The sequence below is a fragment of the Coregonus clupeaformis genome, unplaced genomic scaffold (assembly GCF_020615455.1).
Source record: "Coregonus clupeaformis isolate EN_2021a unplaced genomic scaffold, ASM2061545v1 scaf0362, whole genome shotgun sequence".
NCBI lineage: Eukaryota > Metazoa > Chordata > Actinopteri > Salmoniformes > Salmonidae > Coregonus > Coregonus clupeaformis.
In genome coordinates, this window is record NW_025533817.1 from 285,006 (window position 1) to 302,500 (window position 17,495).

At 45.2% G+C, this 17,495-nt stretch overlaps 1 protein-coding gene across 2 annotated transcripts in view; it reads right to left on the bottom strand.

The window, feature by feature from the left end:
- Positions 1-17,495, bottom strand: part of LOC121583560 (transcription factor SOX-6-like) — a 107,234-nt gene that overhangs the window by 65,716 nt on the left and 24,023 nt on the right. For both annotated transcript variants that reach the window (XM_045215062.1, XM_045215061.1), the window contains exons 2-5: positions 16,920-17,009; positions 4,018-4,190; positions 2,897-2,920; positions 1,960-2,028 (exon numbers count right to left, since the gene is read on the bottom strand). In XM_045215062.1, the coding sequence (XP_045070997.1) occupies positions 1,960-2,028; positions 2,897-2,920; positions 4,018-4,190; positions 16,920-17,009 (356 nt within the window). The remainder of the gene's footprint in view (positions 1-1,959; positions 2,029-2,896; positions 2,921-4,017; positions 4,191-16,919; positions 17,010-17,495) is intronic.

A 17,495-nucleotide genomic window follows, 5' to 3' on the forward strand; every position in this document is an offset into this window, starting at 1 on the left:
CTTGGGAAGTGCACTTGAAAGGGGGATTTTTATGGCCCAGCACTAAATCCTGCTTTTGTGCTTAATGCTGTGTAAATCCAAGGGGTTTGCTTTTCTGTTTTGCCTCCACACATCACAGGGACTGTGGACTGGGAGAGGCCTGGAGGAGTGGAGAGGGAAGGGGGTGAAGAGGGGATCTATAGTCCACTCCACCATTCAACAACGTACGCCTACTAGAGCAGGGACAGATCTTCAGCCAGGGAAAACATGCTTCCTAAAGTTTATTTCAAAGTATGGAACTGATAATGAAGCCATTTGTGATGGTGAATTGAGAGGATAATTATGTTTTAATGATCCTCCTCAGAACAGAGAGCAGAGATTGGGACAGAGAGAGAGAGAGAGAGAGGAGAGAGAGAGAGAGAGCAGAGAGCGAGCGAAGAGAGAGAGAGAGAGAGAGAGAGAGAGAGAGAGAGAGAGAGAGAGAGAGAGAGAGAGAGAGAGAGAGAGAGAAGAGAGTTGGAGTGTGTGTTGGTTGTGGGGGTTGGTAGTGAGGGAGTGGTAGTGAGGTGTGTTAGTAGTGAGCGTGTCTTGGTAGTGAGTGTGTGTTAGTAGTGAGCGTGTGTTGGTAGTGAGTGTGAGTTAGTAGTGAGTGTGTGTTGGTAGTGAGGTGTAGTGGTAGCAGGATAAGTAATAGGTGGGTCATAGAAGAAGACTGCTCCTGGCACCAGACCCACCCTACAGTAAAGCCTTGGTTTTCTTCAGACGGCTGGGCTGGGGCAACGGCCTTGACTACAGCCAGCCACTGACCGACCACCCCTACCCAGAGTAACCCAGCCCAGCCCTAGCCAGCCTGTCTGTGTCCAACACTCAGCATGGGTGGTCCCTAACCTGACCACACTGTACTGTACCGCCTCACCAACACACATGCCCAACACTCCCCACATACACATCCCACACACTGGCACTCCCCCTCCTCTCCTCTCCTCCTGCTACATCTCATGCTGTTTTCTTTCTTTCTTTCAGCAAATATGCCATGTTTATTTATGGTGCCCTCGTTACATTTTTCTTGGTTTGTGTCTCGTGTGAATACTCTCGCCCCCTCCTCCCCCATTTACATTTTTTTCTCAATTTTCCATAATTACTTAAGGGGAGAAAAGAACACAATCCACTTTGGAGAGAAAATGCACAGCAATGACCACCACCGTATACACTGACATTACTCCAATAAAACCTTCATTTTCAATCTGAGCTGAGCATAAAACGAGCTATTCTAAGTGCACCTTTATAAATATATAAAGTAAATGAACAAACATTTGTAGGACTTTAACTGAATACTGTATAAACAAACTTATTCTTCCACCAAAAACAGTATCTCCCTTAACCACCACATTGAGGTGAACAAGGCTCTTCCCCTCACTAACAATATGCTGTGAACTGTAGCCCCGGTGCTGTCAAAAGGCCTGCCACGTCACTCAACTGGGATGGTATCATTTCAAAGGCAGCATTTACCAGCCTCTTTCATGTCCCCACCTCCACCCTCCAGGCACTTCTCTCTCTACCAGCAGCAGCACGCTTCATTAGGTGTTGTTACTTTCTCTTCTCTCCATCTTTGTTAATTAGGATGTGATAATTATTCCCCTCCATCTTTACCCTCCCAATTACCGATGGCCAATTATCATGTGATGTGAATGACGACTGTAAGAGAGAGTGACAGAAGAATGAAGCGAGAGATATCAAAAAAGAGAAAGAAAGAATGCGATGGAGAGAAAGATAAAGAAAGACAGTAAAGTACCAGTGTTAGGCTGTAAACCTCTTAAAGTGGATATTGGGATTATAATATACGGTATGTAAATGTGTGTAATATCTGTCAGATAGAAACCTATGAGATTTGACATGTGGCCTGTGGTGGGGTGTGGCTGGGTAAGGAAAGGCCAGTGAGAGGGTGGGAGGGTGAGGGGAACACATGAACGAGCCACTGACCTGAATCTGCTGCTGGAGGATATTGATTTTGTGCTGCTGCTGCAGAAGCTGCTGCTGTTGTCTGGCAATCTGTAGATGAACACCAGAGAAGAAGAGTCACAACAGTCAGAAACATGTTCCTTTAATCTCAGAGTACAGTAAATGCTTATACCACTCAGCCAGGCCGGGGACTGACTATCAACTGACACTAAGGAAAACATGACACTGTAACTGCAGGACAGTATTTGCAAACAAGACGTCATGGTGATCTGAGCCCCATTACAACATATCACCACCTGCCTAAAGACATGACAGAAGTCAACAGTGGCCTTCAGCATTAGGCACAGTATACCAGAGCTGTAGATTTTGTGGTATTGCTGGCCTAGCGTGCTTGGCTAGGAGGGCTGTGATGGGCAGTCTGAGATGGGGAAGCAGAGAGGGAGATTGACGTGTTTACGATGGTGGTAACTGGTGTGGGCTGAGCTGGGCTGTGCCGGGCCGGGCCAGGCTGGGTAGGAGTGTTCTGTCAGACTCCTATCCCTCTCGTCTGAGTGGCACTGCATCTGCCGGCGAACAGCCCCCCATCTATCCCAGCAGCCTCTCTGTCTAACTACACACTCGCTTCATTGAGCATGACAACCTAGTTTTAAGTGTCATTTAATTTTCATTTTCAAATATAATTACAAAGTGTTCACTGTAAGATATCACTCGTCTGCAAATGTGTCAGGATTAATTTGTCCTGGCTTCTTCACGAGTGTCAACAGTTAATTACTGTGTCGTGTCTGGGTGGCTAAATGACGTTCTAACTCTGGGCAGGCTCCTCTCATCTTCTCCCCCACTATTCCACCCTTTTCTTCTCCATTGGGGGATAGACAGATCTGCTGTCTCTCATACATGATGACAAAACATGCAAATATCCTTAATCATTATATAATTTATTAATATCAACATAGCATACCATGGAACACCCTTCTTCATAATACTGTGATTTCACATATGGAAGAAAACAAAAAAACAAATTTAGTTTATAGTAAAAGATGATTGAACAATAGCATGATTGAACGGTATACAGTACTGTACATAAAATCCCAGGTAATTGACCTTTACAGTTATTAGCACATGCAGGAGTGAAAGCTGTAGGGAGAAGGCTAACTGTAAGTGTAGGCTATACTCCAGGCTGGTAATTTACTCTTGGCCATTAGGAGGCTTGGTGATAATAAACCCGTCGCCAGTGTGGACAGATCCCATCCTTATTTCCAACCAGACATTAACATAGTTCATGGGCTGTGCTAATTTGCTGATTTGTACAATATGCCTCATTTGGCTGATTTGTGCCTCCCTTCTAACGCAGGGAGGGATTGTTCTAATAGGCCTCTATTTACAAGATATAGAGGACCTCCAATGTTTAATATCATGTTTAATTCACATATCCACTATAATGTGTTAATACAAGTCATAATAACATTTTTCTCAACACACAGCATAAATGTGGGTGAGAGAGCATGACGACACTTAGATGAAATACTCAAGCTAATATACGGTAAAATAAAACATCTATTCAATCTAATATTATTTCAAATTCCTACTAAGTAATGACACTTTATTGGCATATTTTGGCAATAAAGTTTTCTGATGAATCAATAGAGGGTTAAGGGACTTTTTATGCATTTAGTAAAGGGAGGAATATGTGTAAGTGGTAGAGAGAGAGAGAGAGAGAGAGAGAGAGAGAGAGAGAGAGAGAGAGAGAGAGAGAGAGAGAGAGAGAGAGAGAGAGAGAGAGAGAGAGAGAGAGAGAGAGAGAGAGAGAGAGAGAGAGAGAGAGAGAGAGAGAGAGAGAGAGAGATGAGAGAGAGAGGGGGAGAGAGAGAGAGAGAGAGAGAGAGAGAGAGTGCGGGAGAGAGAGAGAGAGAGAGAGAGGAGAGAGAGAGAGAGAGAGAGAGAGAGAGAGATAGAGCGAGAGAGAGAGAGAGAGAGAGAGAGAGAGAGAGATAGGAGAGAGAGAGAGAGAGAGAGAGAGAGAGAGACAGAGACAGAGACAGAGACAGAGCCAACAAACATACACAACCAGTGTGTTCTTACCTGTTCCTGCTGCTGGCGAGCCAGCTCCATTTGCTGCCTCTGTTTCTCCATCTGTGAGGCAGCCAGCTTCTTCTGCTCATCGTGGGCGGCCAGGAGCTGCTCTCTCAGGCTGATCAGCTGAGTGATCATTGTGCTCAGCTGGTGCTCCTTCTCTGCCAGGCTCTCTGGAGTACCTGGAGGGGGGAACAGGGGTCATGAGAAAGGTTAGAGGTCAGCGGGGTGATCATGGTGAAGGGTGTCAGGAGGGAGATGGACACACAGTACACACGTGTACTATAGAGAGAATACCCTTGAGCACACACGGACAAACAGATACAGTTACAAACACGAGAGAGAACATCTATGAAGAACCAAGAAACAGGCTTTTTCTAGGCTTCTACAGTATGTGCGGGGATCCTAATTTCAATGAGATGAAAATAAACACATAACATGTTTTATTGTACTATTCTATTAATCTATTTATCAACATCTGAAATACTTGGCCATGTCAAAGAAGGCTCTACTGTCACACGCCAGCCTTGCGCTGCCACTGACTGTGGAATGTCTTCATGAACAGTACTAAGGTCACAGCCCTGGGTTGTCAATTTTAGCTGCTCACAGCTTCACAGAGGGTGAGAAGAGAAAGGGGCAGGGATGGATTGTTCCCTGGGAATAAGGAGATCTGTTGGGGGGGCTGGTGGGGGTTGTGGGGGGCTGATGGGGGCTGATGGGTGTTGTGGGGGGTGATGGGAGTTGTGGGGGGCTGATGGGGGTTGTGGGGTGCTGATGGGGGCTGATGGGGGTTGTGGGGGGCTGATGGGGTTGTGGGGGGGCTGATGGGGTTGTGGGGGGGCTGATAGGGGTGTGGTGGCTGATGGGGTTGTGTGGGGCTGATGGGGTGTGGTGGCTGTTGGGGTGTGGTGGCTGATGGGGGTTGTGGGGGCTGATGGGGGTTGTGGGGGCTGATGGGATGGGTTGGGGGGCTGATGGGGGCTGATGGGGGTTGTGAGGCCTGATGGGGGTTGTGGGGGGTGTTGGGAGTTGTGGGGGGCTGATGGGGGTTGCGGGGTGCTGATGAGGGCTGATGGGGGGTTGTGGGGGGCTGATGGGGGTTGCGGGGGCTGATGGGGGTTGTGGGGACTGATGGGGTTGTGGGGGCTGATGGGGGTTGTGGGGGCTGATGGGGTTGTGGGGGCTGATGGGGGTTGTGGGGGACTGATGGGGTGTGGTGGCTGATGGGGTTGTGGGGGGCTGATGGGGGTTGTGGGGGGCTGATGGGGGGCTGATGGGCGGGGGCTGTGAGGGCTGATGGGGGGTGTGGGGTGCTGATGAGGGCTGATGAGGGTTGTGGGGGGCTGATGGGGGTTGTGGGGGCTGATGGGGGTTGTGGGGACTGTGGGGTTGTGGGGGGCTGATGGGGGTTGTGGGGGCTGATGGGGTGTGGGGGCTGGTGGGGGGTTGTGGGGGCTGATGGGGTGTGGTGGCTGATGGGGGTTGTGGGGGGGCTGATGGGGGTTGTGGGGGGGCTGATGGGGGCTGATGGGGCTGTGAGGGGCTGATGGGGGGTGTGGGGGGCTGATGGGGGGTTGTGGGGGGCTGATGGGGAGGGTGGGGGGCTGATGGGGGCTGTTGGTGTTGTGGGGATGATGGGGGTTGTGGGGGGGGCTGATGGGGGTTGTGGGGGCTGATGGGAGTTGTGGGGGCTGATGGGGATTGTGGGGGGCTGATGGAGGTTGTGGGGGCTGATGGGGGTTGTGGAGGCTGATGGGGTTGTGGGGGCTGATGGGAGTTGTGGGGGCTGATGAGCGCCAAAGTCACACCATAGCATCCGACAGCAGCCAGTCGTCTCAGTCTTCTTCCTCTGTCACACCACTAGCTCATGTAGCGAGATGCTGCCACTGTCTCTAATGACTCAACAACTCTCTTCCTCCTCTCCCGTCCTCCTCCTCCTCTAATTAGGGGAGGAGCAGACACAGACACCTCCACACTCACATCCATCTCTCTCTAAGAGGGTCACTGCATAGAGCTACTCCACTGCATCCTCTGACAAGTGAAAACACATAGCAACACCAACTAGACTGCTGCCCTGAAATACACACAGCTACTGGAAACAAAGAGAGGCATTTCCATAAACAAGAGGAGAGAGAGGAGTCATGTTTCTCCTGGGTGATGGATAATTACTACATCACTAACAGGTGCCACGCCTCCTAGACACACCCACAACACTACGTCCCAAAGCTGTCCAAAGGTGATGCAAATTATTGTAAGCAGTTAATAAGAGCAAATGGTTCAGAGCGTTGGGCAAGGACAATGGTGAACACAGCCCTGGTGAGGATGTGTGTCTCCTCTCCACCAGACACGTGTCCTAGTTCAGCGTCCGTGATGGAGAGCATCTCCACTGCACTGCTCTGCTCTGTACCTTCGCCTAATCAATGCTAAGTGATCCTCCCATTGACTTACACAGCCAACATAATTGCCAGTGAGAGGCTGGACAGTAACTCACTCTCCTCTCACTGCACTCCTCTGTGACAAGCGGAGGTTGGAGCTAGCGCACGGTGGAGGAGAGAGAGCGCATGTGAGAGAAAGAGAAAGAGAGAGAGAGAAGGAGAGAAAGAGAGAGAAATTAAAAGAGAAAGAGAGAGAGAAAGAGAAAGACAAAGAGAAAGAGAAAGAGAAAGAGAAAGAGAAAGAGAAAGAGAAAGAGAAAGAGAAAGAGAGAGAGAGAAAGCGAAAGAGAGAGAGAGAGAGAGAGAGAAAGAGAGAGAGAAAGAGAGAGAGAGAAAGAGAGAAGGAGGAGTGGGAGAGAGAGTAAGAAAAGAGTGACTAAAGCAGAACAACAGAGAGAGAGAGACTGAAAGAGAGAAGGGTAAAGGACAGATAACAGTACAGTAAAGTCTGGCTGGGGGCCAGAGGGATTGAGAGGGAGCTGAATTCTTTCTTTCCTGGGTGTCTTCCTCATCCTTTGGACACATCTGTCTTGAGTTTCTCCCAGGGCTCCCCGGGGCCCTCTCCACTCCAACTATTTTAATTTGACTAAACACCTGATTTATTTTATCTCTCCGATGAGGAAGGCCATTTGTCTTAATAGGGCCTGTCAACCTCCAGAACCCATTCAGGGCAATTTACTGGCAGCCTTGCCTAGCACTGCTTGCCGCAATGGAAGAGAGCTGCAATTCTCCATTTATCCTCTTCAGAAAAAAGCACCTAAAAGCTGCTATTCACTGAGCCTGCATGCGGTTTCCTGGCCTGAATTGACTTCTTATTCACCCAACCACTTGTTGTGAATGCCTTATCTGTAAAAATTGTACATTCAACAGCGATTTTATTAACCTTTGGCTGTGTCCATGAAGGCGCAGCATTTTGTGGGCCAGTGAGATGCATCTGTCACAGGTCACCAGTATCTACAACGCAGAAGACAGCAAGCCCAGGGAGGGAGGAGGGAGGGGGGAGGGAGTGAGGGATTGGGTACAGCTGTGACCAACTGATGCTCATCCTAACGAGGAGGGTAAAGACAGGGAGCACAGCCGCCCCTTCTCCTACTCCTCCTTCTCCTCCTCCTGTCCAGGGCCCCCAGGAGTGGCAGAGAGAGAGAGAGAGAGAGAGAGAGAGAGAGAGAGAGAGAGAGAGAGAGAGAGAGAGAGAGAGAGAGAGAGAGAGAGAGAGAGAGAGAGAGAGAGAGAGAGAGAGAGAGAGAGAGAGAGAGAGAGAGAGAGAGAGGTACTCTAACAAAGAAGCAAACATCTGGACTCAATCCTGTCCTCTCAGGATCCCTGCTCTTCTCTGATGTTCAGTCACAAGCCAATCAGTGAATGTCAATACTATTTTAGAGTATGATAGTGTGGAATTGCTTGTTAAATGTGTGTGTGTATGTGTGTGTGTGTGTGCATGTATTCTGACTTCCAGGAGCAGGCCAGTGCTCAGGGGCCACAGAGGGATCCTGTGGGCTCTAGCCTGGGGGCCATGTGTGGGGAGTGCAGGCCTGCACAAACACTAACAGAATACTAACAGAGGGCGCATTGTTTTGATGTTGGGCGGCATTATGGGGGAGCTCAGGCTGCCCCTGTACCAAGACAAGTTGGATCTCCTCTCTTTCTTTGCTCTACTTTATTGTCTTGCCTCTCTGGAACTGGTTCTGGTCTAAATGGATGCTTAAACTGAATGTTTCTTCCATTTTAAATATATTTCCAGTAAGCTGATTTGGACAGTGAATCGTGTTTAAGCAATTATATTCAGCCAAATTGTATTTTTAGAAGATTGTAAAACATAACATTGTACGCCTAAAATTGATTTGGCATCAGATTATCCAAGTTTGACTTGACCTGAGCAATGTCTTCCCTGTACATCAGCATCACCACGTCGGACTACATATGTTTTTTGTTGGCCTGGTTTGGTGTAAAAATCATTTTCTTCCTGCTCTAAATGATGGATTAGCTTTAAAATGCAGATAAAACTTTTATTGGGCGGTGCAGTAGAGGACAGCGGTGGTGTGTGTCTGACCGGCTTGCTGACAAAGAGGCAGTTTCCTGCATATTGCATGGCTCTTAACAGCGGTGGGGCCAAGCCGGCCCGTTAACGTGTCTCCTCACATCCCGTTTGCAACGGGAGACGGACAGCCGAGGGATGCCTCCTCACTACATGAAGCTGCCTGGTTCCCCAGGTCTAATGTGTTATGACTTCCTCATTCTCCCACACTGCCTCAGGCTGCTGGGACTGGGGCTGGATCAGGCTGCTGGGACTGGGGCTGGGAGTGGGTCAGAAGAACAATAGCAGCTTGAAACAGGAGCCAGTCCGTCCCAGGACGTCACGTGAGCGGGCAGGTTGGAGGATGGGCAGGTGCTCCCGTGCTTTCCCCTCAGCCCTCATGCTAATAGGGAACATGCCAGACTGACACTCTGGAGGAGACAGACAGCAAAGTGTTGTTGTTCACCACCTCATTCAGCATTCACCTTTTCAGATGCCTGCCTCTTTTAAACGTCACAAAGTAGGGCAGAAAACATCAACCAAACGAGCGACTAAATAAATGATAAGAGAAAAACAAGCGGGCCATGGTTGCTGGGAGGGGAGTCGGGCCTTGGGGTCTGTGGATAAAAGGCACTTTGTAGGGGTGCGATTTGTTCTGTCCAATACCCACATCTCCCTCTCTTGGCCCCCTTCTCTTTCTTCTAATCAAGCAGTCTCTAATTTGGGTTCCAAGTCCAGCACCAGGGAAAAGAAGGAGGCTTGTTACTTTGAAGAGTCCCGGGTGAGTAACGCAGATAAAAGATTCAGCCACAAAAAAGGAGAAAAGGAACGAGGGTGAAAAAGAGAAAAAAATCACAAAACACCCTATTCTCTCCCTTCCTTTGGTTAGCACAGCTGAGCCATTATGACCCAATCTGAATGACTTTTTTTTTACGCCAGAACACTGCAATTTCTTTGTCCCTCCATCAATCAGCTATTGTGGATGCTCCCATATGCTGCCAACCCATCCTAAGTAAATGAAGACTTGTCTAAATGCTGCAAGTGTGCGGGCTGTGTCCGGACACAGACTGCACATAGCTAGCATGCCTGGCGTGCTGAAGGCAGGAGCTGTTCTGTGCTGCTCATCCACATTTGAAAAGGTAACACTGCTGGCTGAATGTACGCACTGCACAGACACACACACATACACACCGGGTGATGATTCTGTAGCGTTGGTGTGTTCAGTACAATACGACTTGTAACACTAATATGAACTCAGTAGTCCTCTGACCCCATGTTCATGTCTTCTAAAGAAGACAAAAAATACAAAGATACAATTGAATTCCTGCTAATGGAATCTAGTACTGCTTCCTGTAGCCTTGCAATGAAAGAATGTTTCGGGGCAGAGACCTTACAAAAGTAATTAAATCATCATTTTGAATCAACACAGACACACGTTTGCAAATACAAACACAAACAAATACACACACACACACACACACACACACACACAACAGAACGTTTACCAGTAGAAATCATGGTGCGGACAACTATGCCTTTCAAATACCATTCATATATTAATGTTGTCAGTAAATCCACATTAATATAATACATTGTCACTGCTAAAACTAAATCTTTGTATTCTGTAACCTAAATAATCCTCCAGGATAAAACAGCTGGCTATGAGCTTGCTAACCAAGCACAACTAGAGATAACAAAAGGGTATTTGATGGGCTACAGAGATTTGACTTAAGCTTAAGTATGTTTTAGGCTTGTATATACGCTTGTTCAGAAATGCTTTAAGGCCATATGTGTTTCAAGTAAAAATGCTATTAAAGTATCTGGGTGCCCTAGTCAGAACGAACAGAGGCAATATGAGTAGCAGCTGTTTTACCTGGCCTGCTGCCTCTGTGATGAAATAAACCTGTTCATCCTGCCAATAAACCATCATTAACAAGCACGAGTAAGGACTCACCAACATGTCAGGCTATGGTAGCCTGGACTATCAATCCTCACAGCCTTAGGTACTGGATTACATGAGCATGTATTTCACATGGAGGGGTTATCCATCAACAGTGAACTGCTAGAAACAGACACATCCCGTCCACCTTCTAAAAACACTTGGAAGTGTTTGCGTATGCTGTTGTTAGTATCCTGTACTAAACTAATTTGGTGTGTGTGTGTCTGTTGCACAACATCCTTGTGTTAATTCTATATCCCTATATAGACATAATTTCTGCATCTATATCAATGTCTCTCCAAGTGTTTAACATATATTTTCTAAATATTTCTCAAGAAATGTTTTGATTGACACGCCAAATGGTTATTAATAAAAAGCGTACTTCATCGGCCTGACGTTCACACTGAACATTAATGCGGGCTAATAATATAACGATGGAAGAGGCATGCCTCTTCAGTGTAATTATGCTAATGTAAAAGCCTCAGCACTCCACTGTGTATCAGTGAAATCGGACGAGGTACTTCATCAGAGCTTGAAGATAGCAACCTTACAGACCTGAACAGATAAGACTGAACACTGATAACAGACTGCTATCTACACAGAGGGAAACTATTACCTACTCAGAGACTGAGACAGTTCAATCTGTGTTTTCAATAGGAACCATTATCAAAGCAGAGGATAAACTGTAATAAACAGAACTGATCTGTAGAGCGCTGAACACACTGGGACGTTATGTGACAAAACTAAGCTTGGAGAACACAATGTGGTACACTAGATTTTCTTCATCATCCAGTCATCCCTCATTATGTGTATGGTAATGACCCTTCCTGCCTTCATGTAAGGAGCAGCACTTCTAGTCCAGGTTTATTATAAAATGCTACAAACACTGATCAACTTTCAGGGCCTCCCTCACATCAGAGCTGTCTAGAGAACGACAAAAGGAGTTGTCTTAACAGCTCTCTGTCTGAACAACGGTCAGGAAAACCTTGGAACGGATGTTAGTGTTTTCCTGCATTGAACCAACTCACTGGCCTTGGCTATAACTTCATGTATCTACACTGGTTTATTTAGAACGAAAATATGAGGGATTGCATCTCATGTTCTTTTCTTTCACGAATGTTGTCCTTGATTTCTAAAGATGTTGACTGTGTGTGTGTATGTGCATGCGTGTGTGTGTATGTGCGTGTGTGTGTATGTGTGTTGTGTCTCCGTGGCTGGTGGTAGATCAGCAGAGTGGCTGGCTCCAGAGCTGCAGCACTAGAGCAGCTGTAGTGGGAAATCCAGCGTGACATGTACTAACCCAGCCCAGCCATAGCAGCCAGTGCTTAAGCAGCATTACACGGCTGTGAGAATGCAATTTTCTTTGCTGCCGGGAGACTGATAAATATTCCATTTACTACACTTCTATAAGTGAGAGAGGTGTATATTTGTCAATCGTTAAAATAAGGATTGCTAGTGATTCCTGGTAGTAAATTAAGATATAAATTGATTATTGCATTCTTAATAAACGGGATACCTGTGTGTCTGCCAACCAAGAATGAAGCTAATTATTTGTAGAAATAGTAAATATAATTTGGTAAATTAAATGTAAAAAACACTGAAATTCGGAAGGTAAATGAAAAAAATATTTTAAAGTATCAAATGTATTAAAGTATTAAATGTGCAGCCAGTCATCCAGAGGCCCTGTCCAGTCAGGGAACCATCCCCATGCCTGGTTCCATGGCACAGGGCTTCTGCCCACACCAACACCAGCAGCGGCTGACCCAGACACCACCAAACCCGCTCCTGTCTGCCTGTCTGCTCTCAAAACACAGAGGGAGGAGAGGGAGAGAGAGCGGACACACTGCAGCCGACACCACAAGCTAAATTCCTCAATTCATTAAGGGAGAAAAACTGAGGGCATTAGGCCCATACATTCAGTTTGCAAATGCAGTCTGAAGAATAAAGATTTACGGTGTCTCGTATTTCACCTGGGTACACAGGGCAAACAGTTGACTATTGAAGTGTTGGGAGAAAAATGCAAACTGTGACACTTTTGAATTGGGGGAATTGGAGGGATTTTTGGGTTGGGTGGTCCCTCCCTCCACCCTCCGCTCTAAACAGAGGTTTCACTATCAAACATACACAGCTCTCTCCTCAAAATACACATAGCTGTATAACACAGATCACTAGGTCATTTAGTCTTCATGATAATCACATTTACCACCTTACATTCAATTCCACTACAAAGCTATTTATAATATTTTGTGAGATAATTTTTTATGTTTATGCACTGTTTATTACAATACAGCATTTGTGAATTTTTTTGTTTTTACTGCACATGAAGGCCATGTGTGAATATTTTGAAACAGGGTCGTATTTTAGAGCTGGAGACTAGAGGTAATGGATGTATATTGACGGGGTTTCACGAAAAAACTAGGTGAAAGAAACAACATTTGCTCCCGCTAGAAAATATGCTTGTGGTTCTGCGTGTGTTTACAGATATAGTGTCGAATCTCCATTGGCATTCGCTCCAGACTTTATTGGAGCCATTAAGAATAAAGCTGAATGTTAAATTGAATAATCATGTTTTGAAGTAAACCCAGCTGGCTGAACAACCCCAGCTCTGTGTGCACACAGTAGTCCTCTGTCAGTATGGGAGAAGCAAGGCCAGGTAGGAGCAGCATCAAATCAGTCAGCTGCGGCCCTGCCCGGCGACGCTCCTCGCTCTCCCCTTAAAGAGCTTCTACTTATCTGCCTGCCACAGGACTGTCAATGTGCACCCTGCCACTGTCATGTAGACAGCATTCACAAATTGATTATGAAAGTGCAAGAGGCTTGATTTTCGTTTATATAGAATTCAAGCTTCCATTTTAACACAAATGTACAATGCTGAGCTTCATTTTTTAAATCAAACCTTCCGAGAGAATGAATGCAGTTTGTGTTCCAATTTAACTACCACATTTTTTTCTTCAGTTGAATAAATGCTTTGCCGATTTTTCGGGGGCTGGGGACACTGGATGGCTATAGGGAAAGTTAAACAGCCCTGCAGTGTGTGTATCTCAAAGGCCCTGATTGAGTATAAATGAAAGCCACACTGCACAGGGAGAGCTTATTTGACCAAGCCTTTCCCCCATAAACCTGCATTCACATTCCAATGGAATTTACATTAAATACATGTACATCACCTGAATTCTTCAACTGACATATGTGAGGCACGGAATGAGGCTAGCTAAAATCACTCCGGTTTTCCTCCAAAACATCAGCCTAAAACACAATCACGATCAAATGAAAAATAACCTGAAAAATAAAATGGATGGTAGGGTTTGCAACGATCCAATTAAATCAAACAACCACAATATGCACCTCCTCATCATTGACTATTTAAAGTGATTTACAAACATAAACAGTACATCCAGAATAAAGGACAGGAGTACTGGAAACATACTATAGTGTATGAGATCTCTCTGCCGTTGTGGCACAGCTTTTACAGAAAGAGATTCTCTTTGAAGGACCATAATTAAAACAGCCTCATGTCTGAGCAGCCATGTCCCAGGTCTCTCTCTCTATCTCTCTCTGTGCTCTCTCACTACTCTCCCTCTCTGCTCTATCTTGCTCTCTTCCTCTATCCCTCTCTCCCTCCCTCTCTCTCCTCCCCCCATCCCATTCTCCCCTCCCCTCCTCCCCCCCACCTCCTTTCTGTGGTTTGGATGTCCTCCAGGCCACCTCCCTCTATTGCTCTGTGGTTTTGTTCAGGAGATCTCATCTCCCTTCTCACCGTTCCTCATGATTGACAGCTAAGCTCAAGTATGAAAACAAACAGTTACCTCTGGAATCGGCTGGTGAAAAGCAATCCACCACTAATTCGCCTTCACAAACCGTTCCCTCCCTCTCTCTTCCTGCAGCTGTTAAGCTCTCACAGCTTAAAGGACAAGGCTGATAAAGATCTGAAATCATTGCACCCAAATCATTCCATTCTTTATGTCTCTGTTAGGCATACTTCCTATCCTGTATTGATAGAAAAAGTTCAAACTGCCTCCATTTTACTGAAAGTACCAGTATCAGTTTAACCACAGACACATTCTAGTGCAGAAAACCACATGACTATACAGTATAACTATTGTACGGCGAGGCACTAAATGCTTGGTTGTGTTGAACTGGGTGTAAGATAAAGGAGAGCAAACCTCAGATGTTTTGATACCATTGCTTTGTTTACTGTACTTTGTGTTTTACCCCAAGAGCATGTAGTCTGGGCATGTTTGAACACAAGTGCATAGTGTAAAAGAATGCAGTTCTTTTCATTGGTGAAGTGAAGACTTTGGTCAAATTCTGTTCCACTTATTGTCTTCTCCTGTGTGATAATTCTACTGCGAGTCTTAACCCAGCTGATTCCTCCTCTTGCAACTGCAACAATATGACAAGGTGCCATCCATGACAGGTTCACAAGGTGGAAAATATGGAAAGCAGTTGAGCAATAACTACAGACTTTTAGATTATCTGCCGCTAACTCAAAGGAAGGCAGCCTTGTGAAGAAGAAAAACACACAAATTACCAGTCTTTCGGTTCAAAAGGGGCAGAATTTCATATTTCACTTATTTATCTTTGAACATCAAAAGCAATCTTTTGTAACAACGGAACAATGCCACAAAGGATGTAGTCTAGGTAAAATGTACAATGCCATTGGTTCCGGATTCAATGTACGTTGAGTAGAGAATGAGTATCAAGGCCACTGTGGCAGTAGGTAGCTTTTATGGATGTTAGCCTTTATCCAGCACTGTCCTCTGTTAATTTAAACCTACAGGCATGCTTACCCTTTGTATTGATCTTAACCTAACAATTAATACAGCCTCTGATTCATCATAACACTTTAGATGTTAATCATAAGGTGTTTTCTGCTTGGTGCCTTTGTTTGTGTTTTAATTAGGCGGACATTGTGTGTCTCCAACCCTGGGCTTCTTTTTAATTGCCGGTATTTACATCAGGCAGACTTCAAACGCAGAGAGAGACATTTGTAAGGGGGAGCACAAAGCAGTCCTTTGAAATGTCTACAGTCATATGAAATGGCAGGCTAATTAAAAACCTTAGCTGCCTACCGGTGTGATATGAAAAGTATTTATATTTCTAAGTCTAGTGTACACTGTGTCTCCCTGCATATGAATTAACACAGGCCACTGTGGGCATTATCAGGCTCCCTTGCTACCTGCTTACACCGCTGTGGAGTAACCTCACCCTTCCCATTTATCAAACAGAAATATGCCCTGTAATTTAAATAGATCTGCTTTCAAAAGGCTAAATCATTTGAAACATTTGTTCCACTGCACTTTGATCTACAGTGGCATATACTAGGGCAGGTACAATTAATCTAGTTTACCAAGACATGATTTATATTTCAGTTCATTAAGGTTATTGCCGGTGAACACACTTATTAGAACATGCAATTGTTTTTTTCTTCCCCGGCACACAGAGAAAATGTAATCCGATAATTAAAACCAAGGACAAATATTATTTATGATTGCCAACCATATGACAAAAAGAGCTATTAAAGTGGGAGTACATCATAAAAAATCCCAAACATTTCCAGTGCATGCGCTATCAGAATGCTACTTTCAGGTGTCTTTGAATAGTTTTGATGATTACAGCTGTGCATGATGAGCAGAGCAGTATCGTCTGTGTTTAGCTCAAATGACATGGATATATAGATATGAGTATATTGTTGTAAACATTAATAATACAATCATGAATAAATCCATAAGTATATACCATTTAGTGTTGCGAGGTACAGGCTTGAGAGGATGGGCGTTGCCAGGGTAGCGAGTGATATAGAAAAGAGGTAGAGGTAGAGAGAGAGCTGAAGCCTGGTGTTATCAGACAGCTGGTACTGTGCCTTCCTCTCCGCTTGCTACATAAACACCTTTTTAGTAACAGTCAGTGCTAAGAACTGGACCTGCAAAAAACCCAGCCTCCTGCCCAGCCCCACCTTCCCCACGCATAAATACAGATTTGGAGGGAGAGCTGTGCTGGGCTGTGTAGGGCGTTCACTACCAGACTCAAGGCAGAATTCCTCTCAGATGTGAGAGACCTAGAAGAGAGAGGGCTCTCCTCGTCTCTGCACTCTCTTTCCTCTCTCTTCTTTCCCCTCTCTTCTCTCTCTCCCCTCTTCTCTCCTCTCTCGGCATGAACACCCTGCATGAGTAGGAAGCAGTGTCTCTAGTCTCATAGTTTTATATAGCAGACACACGGACAACAGCCTAGTCTCTAACAGTAAACCACAGACACAAATAAAATGACAGACTGGGAAATGGGGTTAGAATTTAAAGAGAAGGCTCTGGACAGAGGCATTTTGACATAGCAGATAAGGAAAGTGCAGAAAAGAACTAGGGAAGGCAGCCAAGAGCTTTGTCTAATTTCAGAGTGCAAGCCTGTTTCTTAGATTATGTATAGATTATGTATGTCTGATAAGAATGGAAGGATTTGTTAACCTCACTTTAAGACACTCTTTACAAGAGAGCGCTGCGGTTGTGAGTGACCACAGCATCAAGCTTACCTTTTACTTCTCCCAGAATCTCACTAGTGTTGAGCCTTTCCATCTTCTCTTTCCAGTCTTTTGACAGAAGTGTTTCCATGCAAGTGGATTCTGAAAGACATGGGAAAGGAAAGAGACCTTTTAAAATGGTTTCATTTTAAAATTCACTTCTGCAACGGATTTCTTTCAGGAAAGGGTACGTCAAATCCAAATTAGATTTTTATGTATTTTGATTTTTACGATAATATTTTGAAGGTTCCAATTTCATTAATGTCATTTCAGTCTGAATTTTATTACTGGTTTTGAATAAAAATGAAAACGAGCCTGAACTTTTTCTTCTCATAACAAAATGGAGGTAGAGGAAATATCTTTCTAAAGAGAGGTGCTTTCTCTGTTGTCATTCACATGCGAAAAGTGTCAGTTTCTCACGCATGCCTCAGCACTCAAGTAATACTAACATAACTAACAACACCCATCAACACTCCTTGTCAAATCTAGATGTGTATGTTAAATACACCCATACACACTAAAGGTGTTTTGTCTCCAACGGTCAAAATAAAATATTGAGTTTCTTGGTTAAAACAAGACAATGTCACT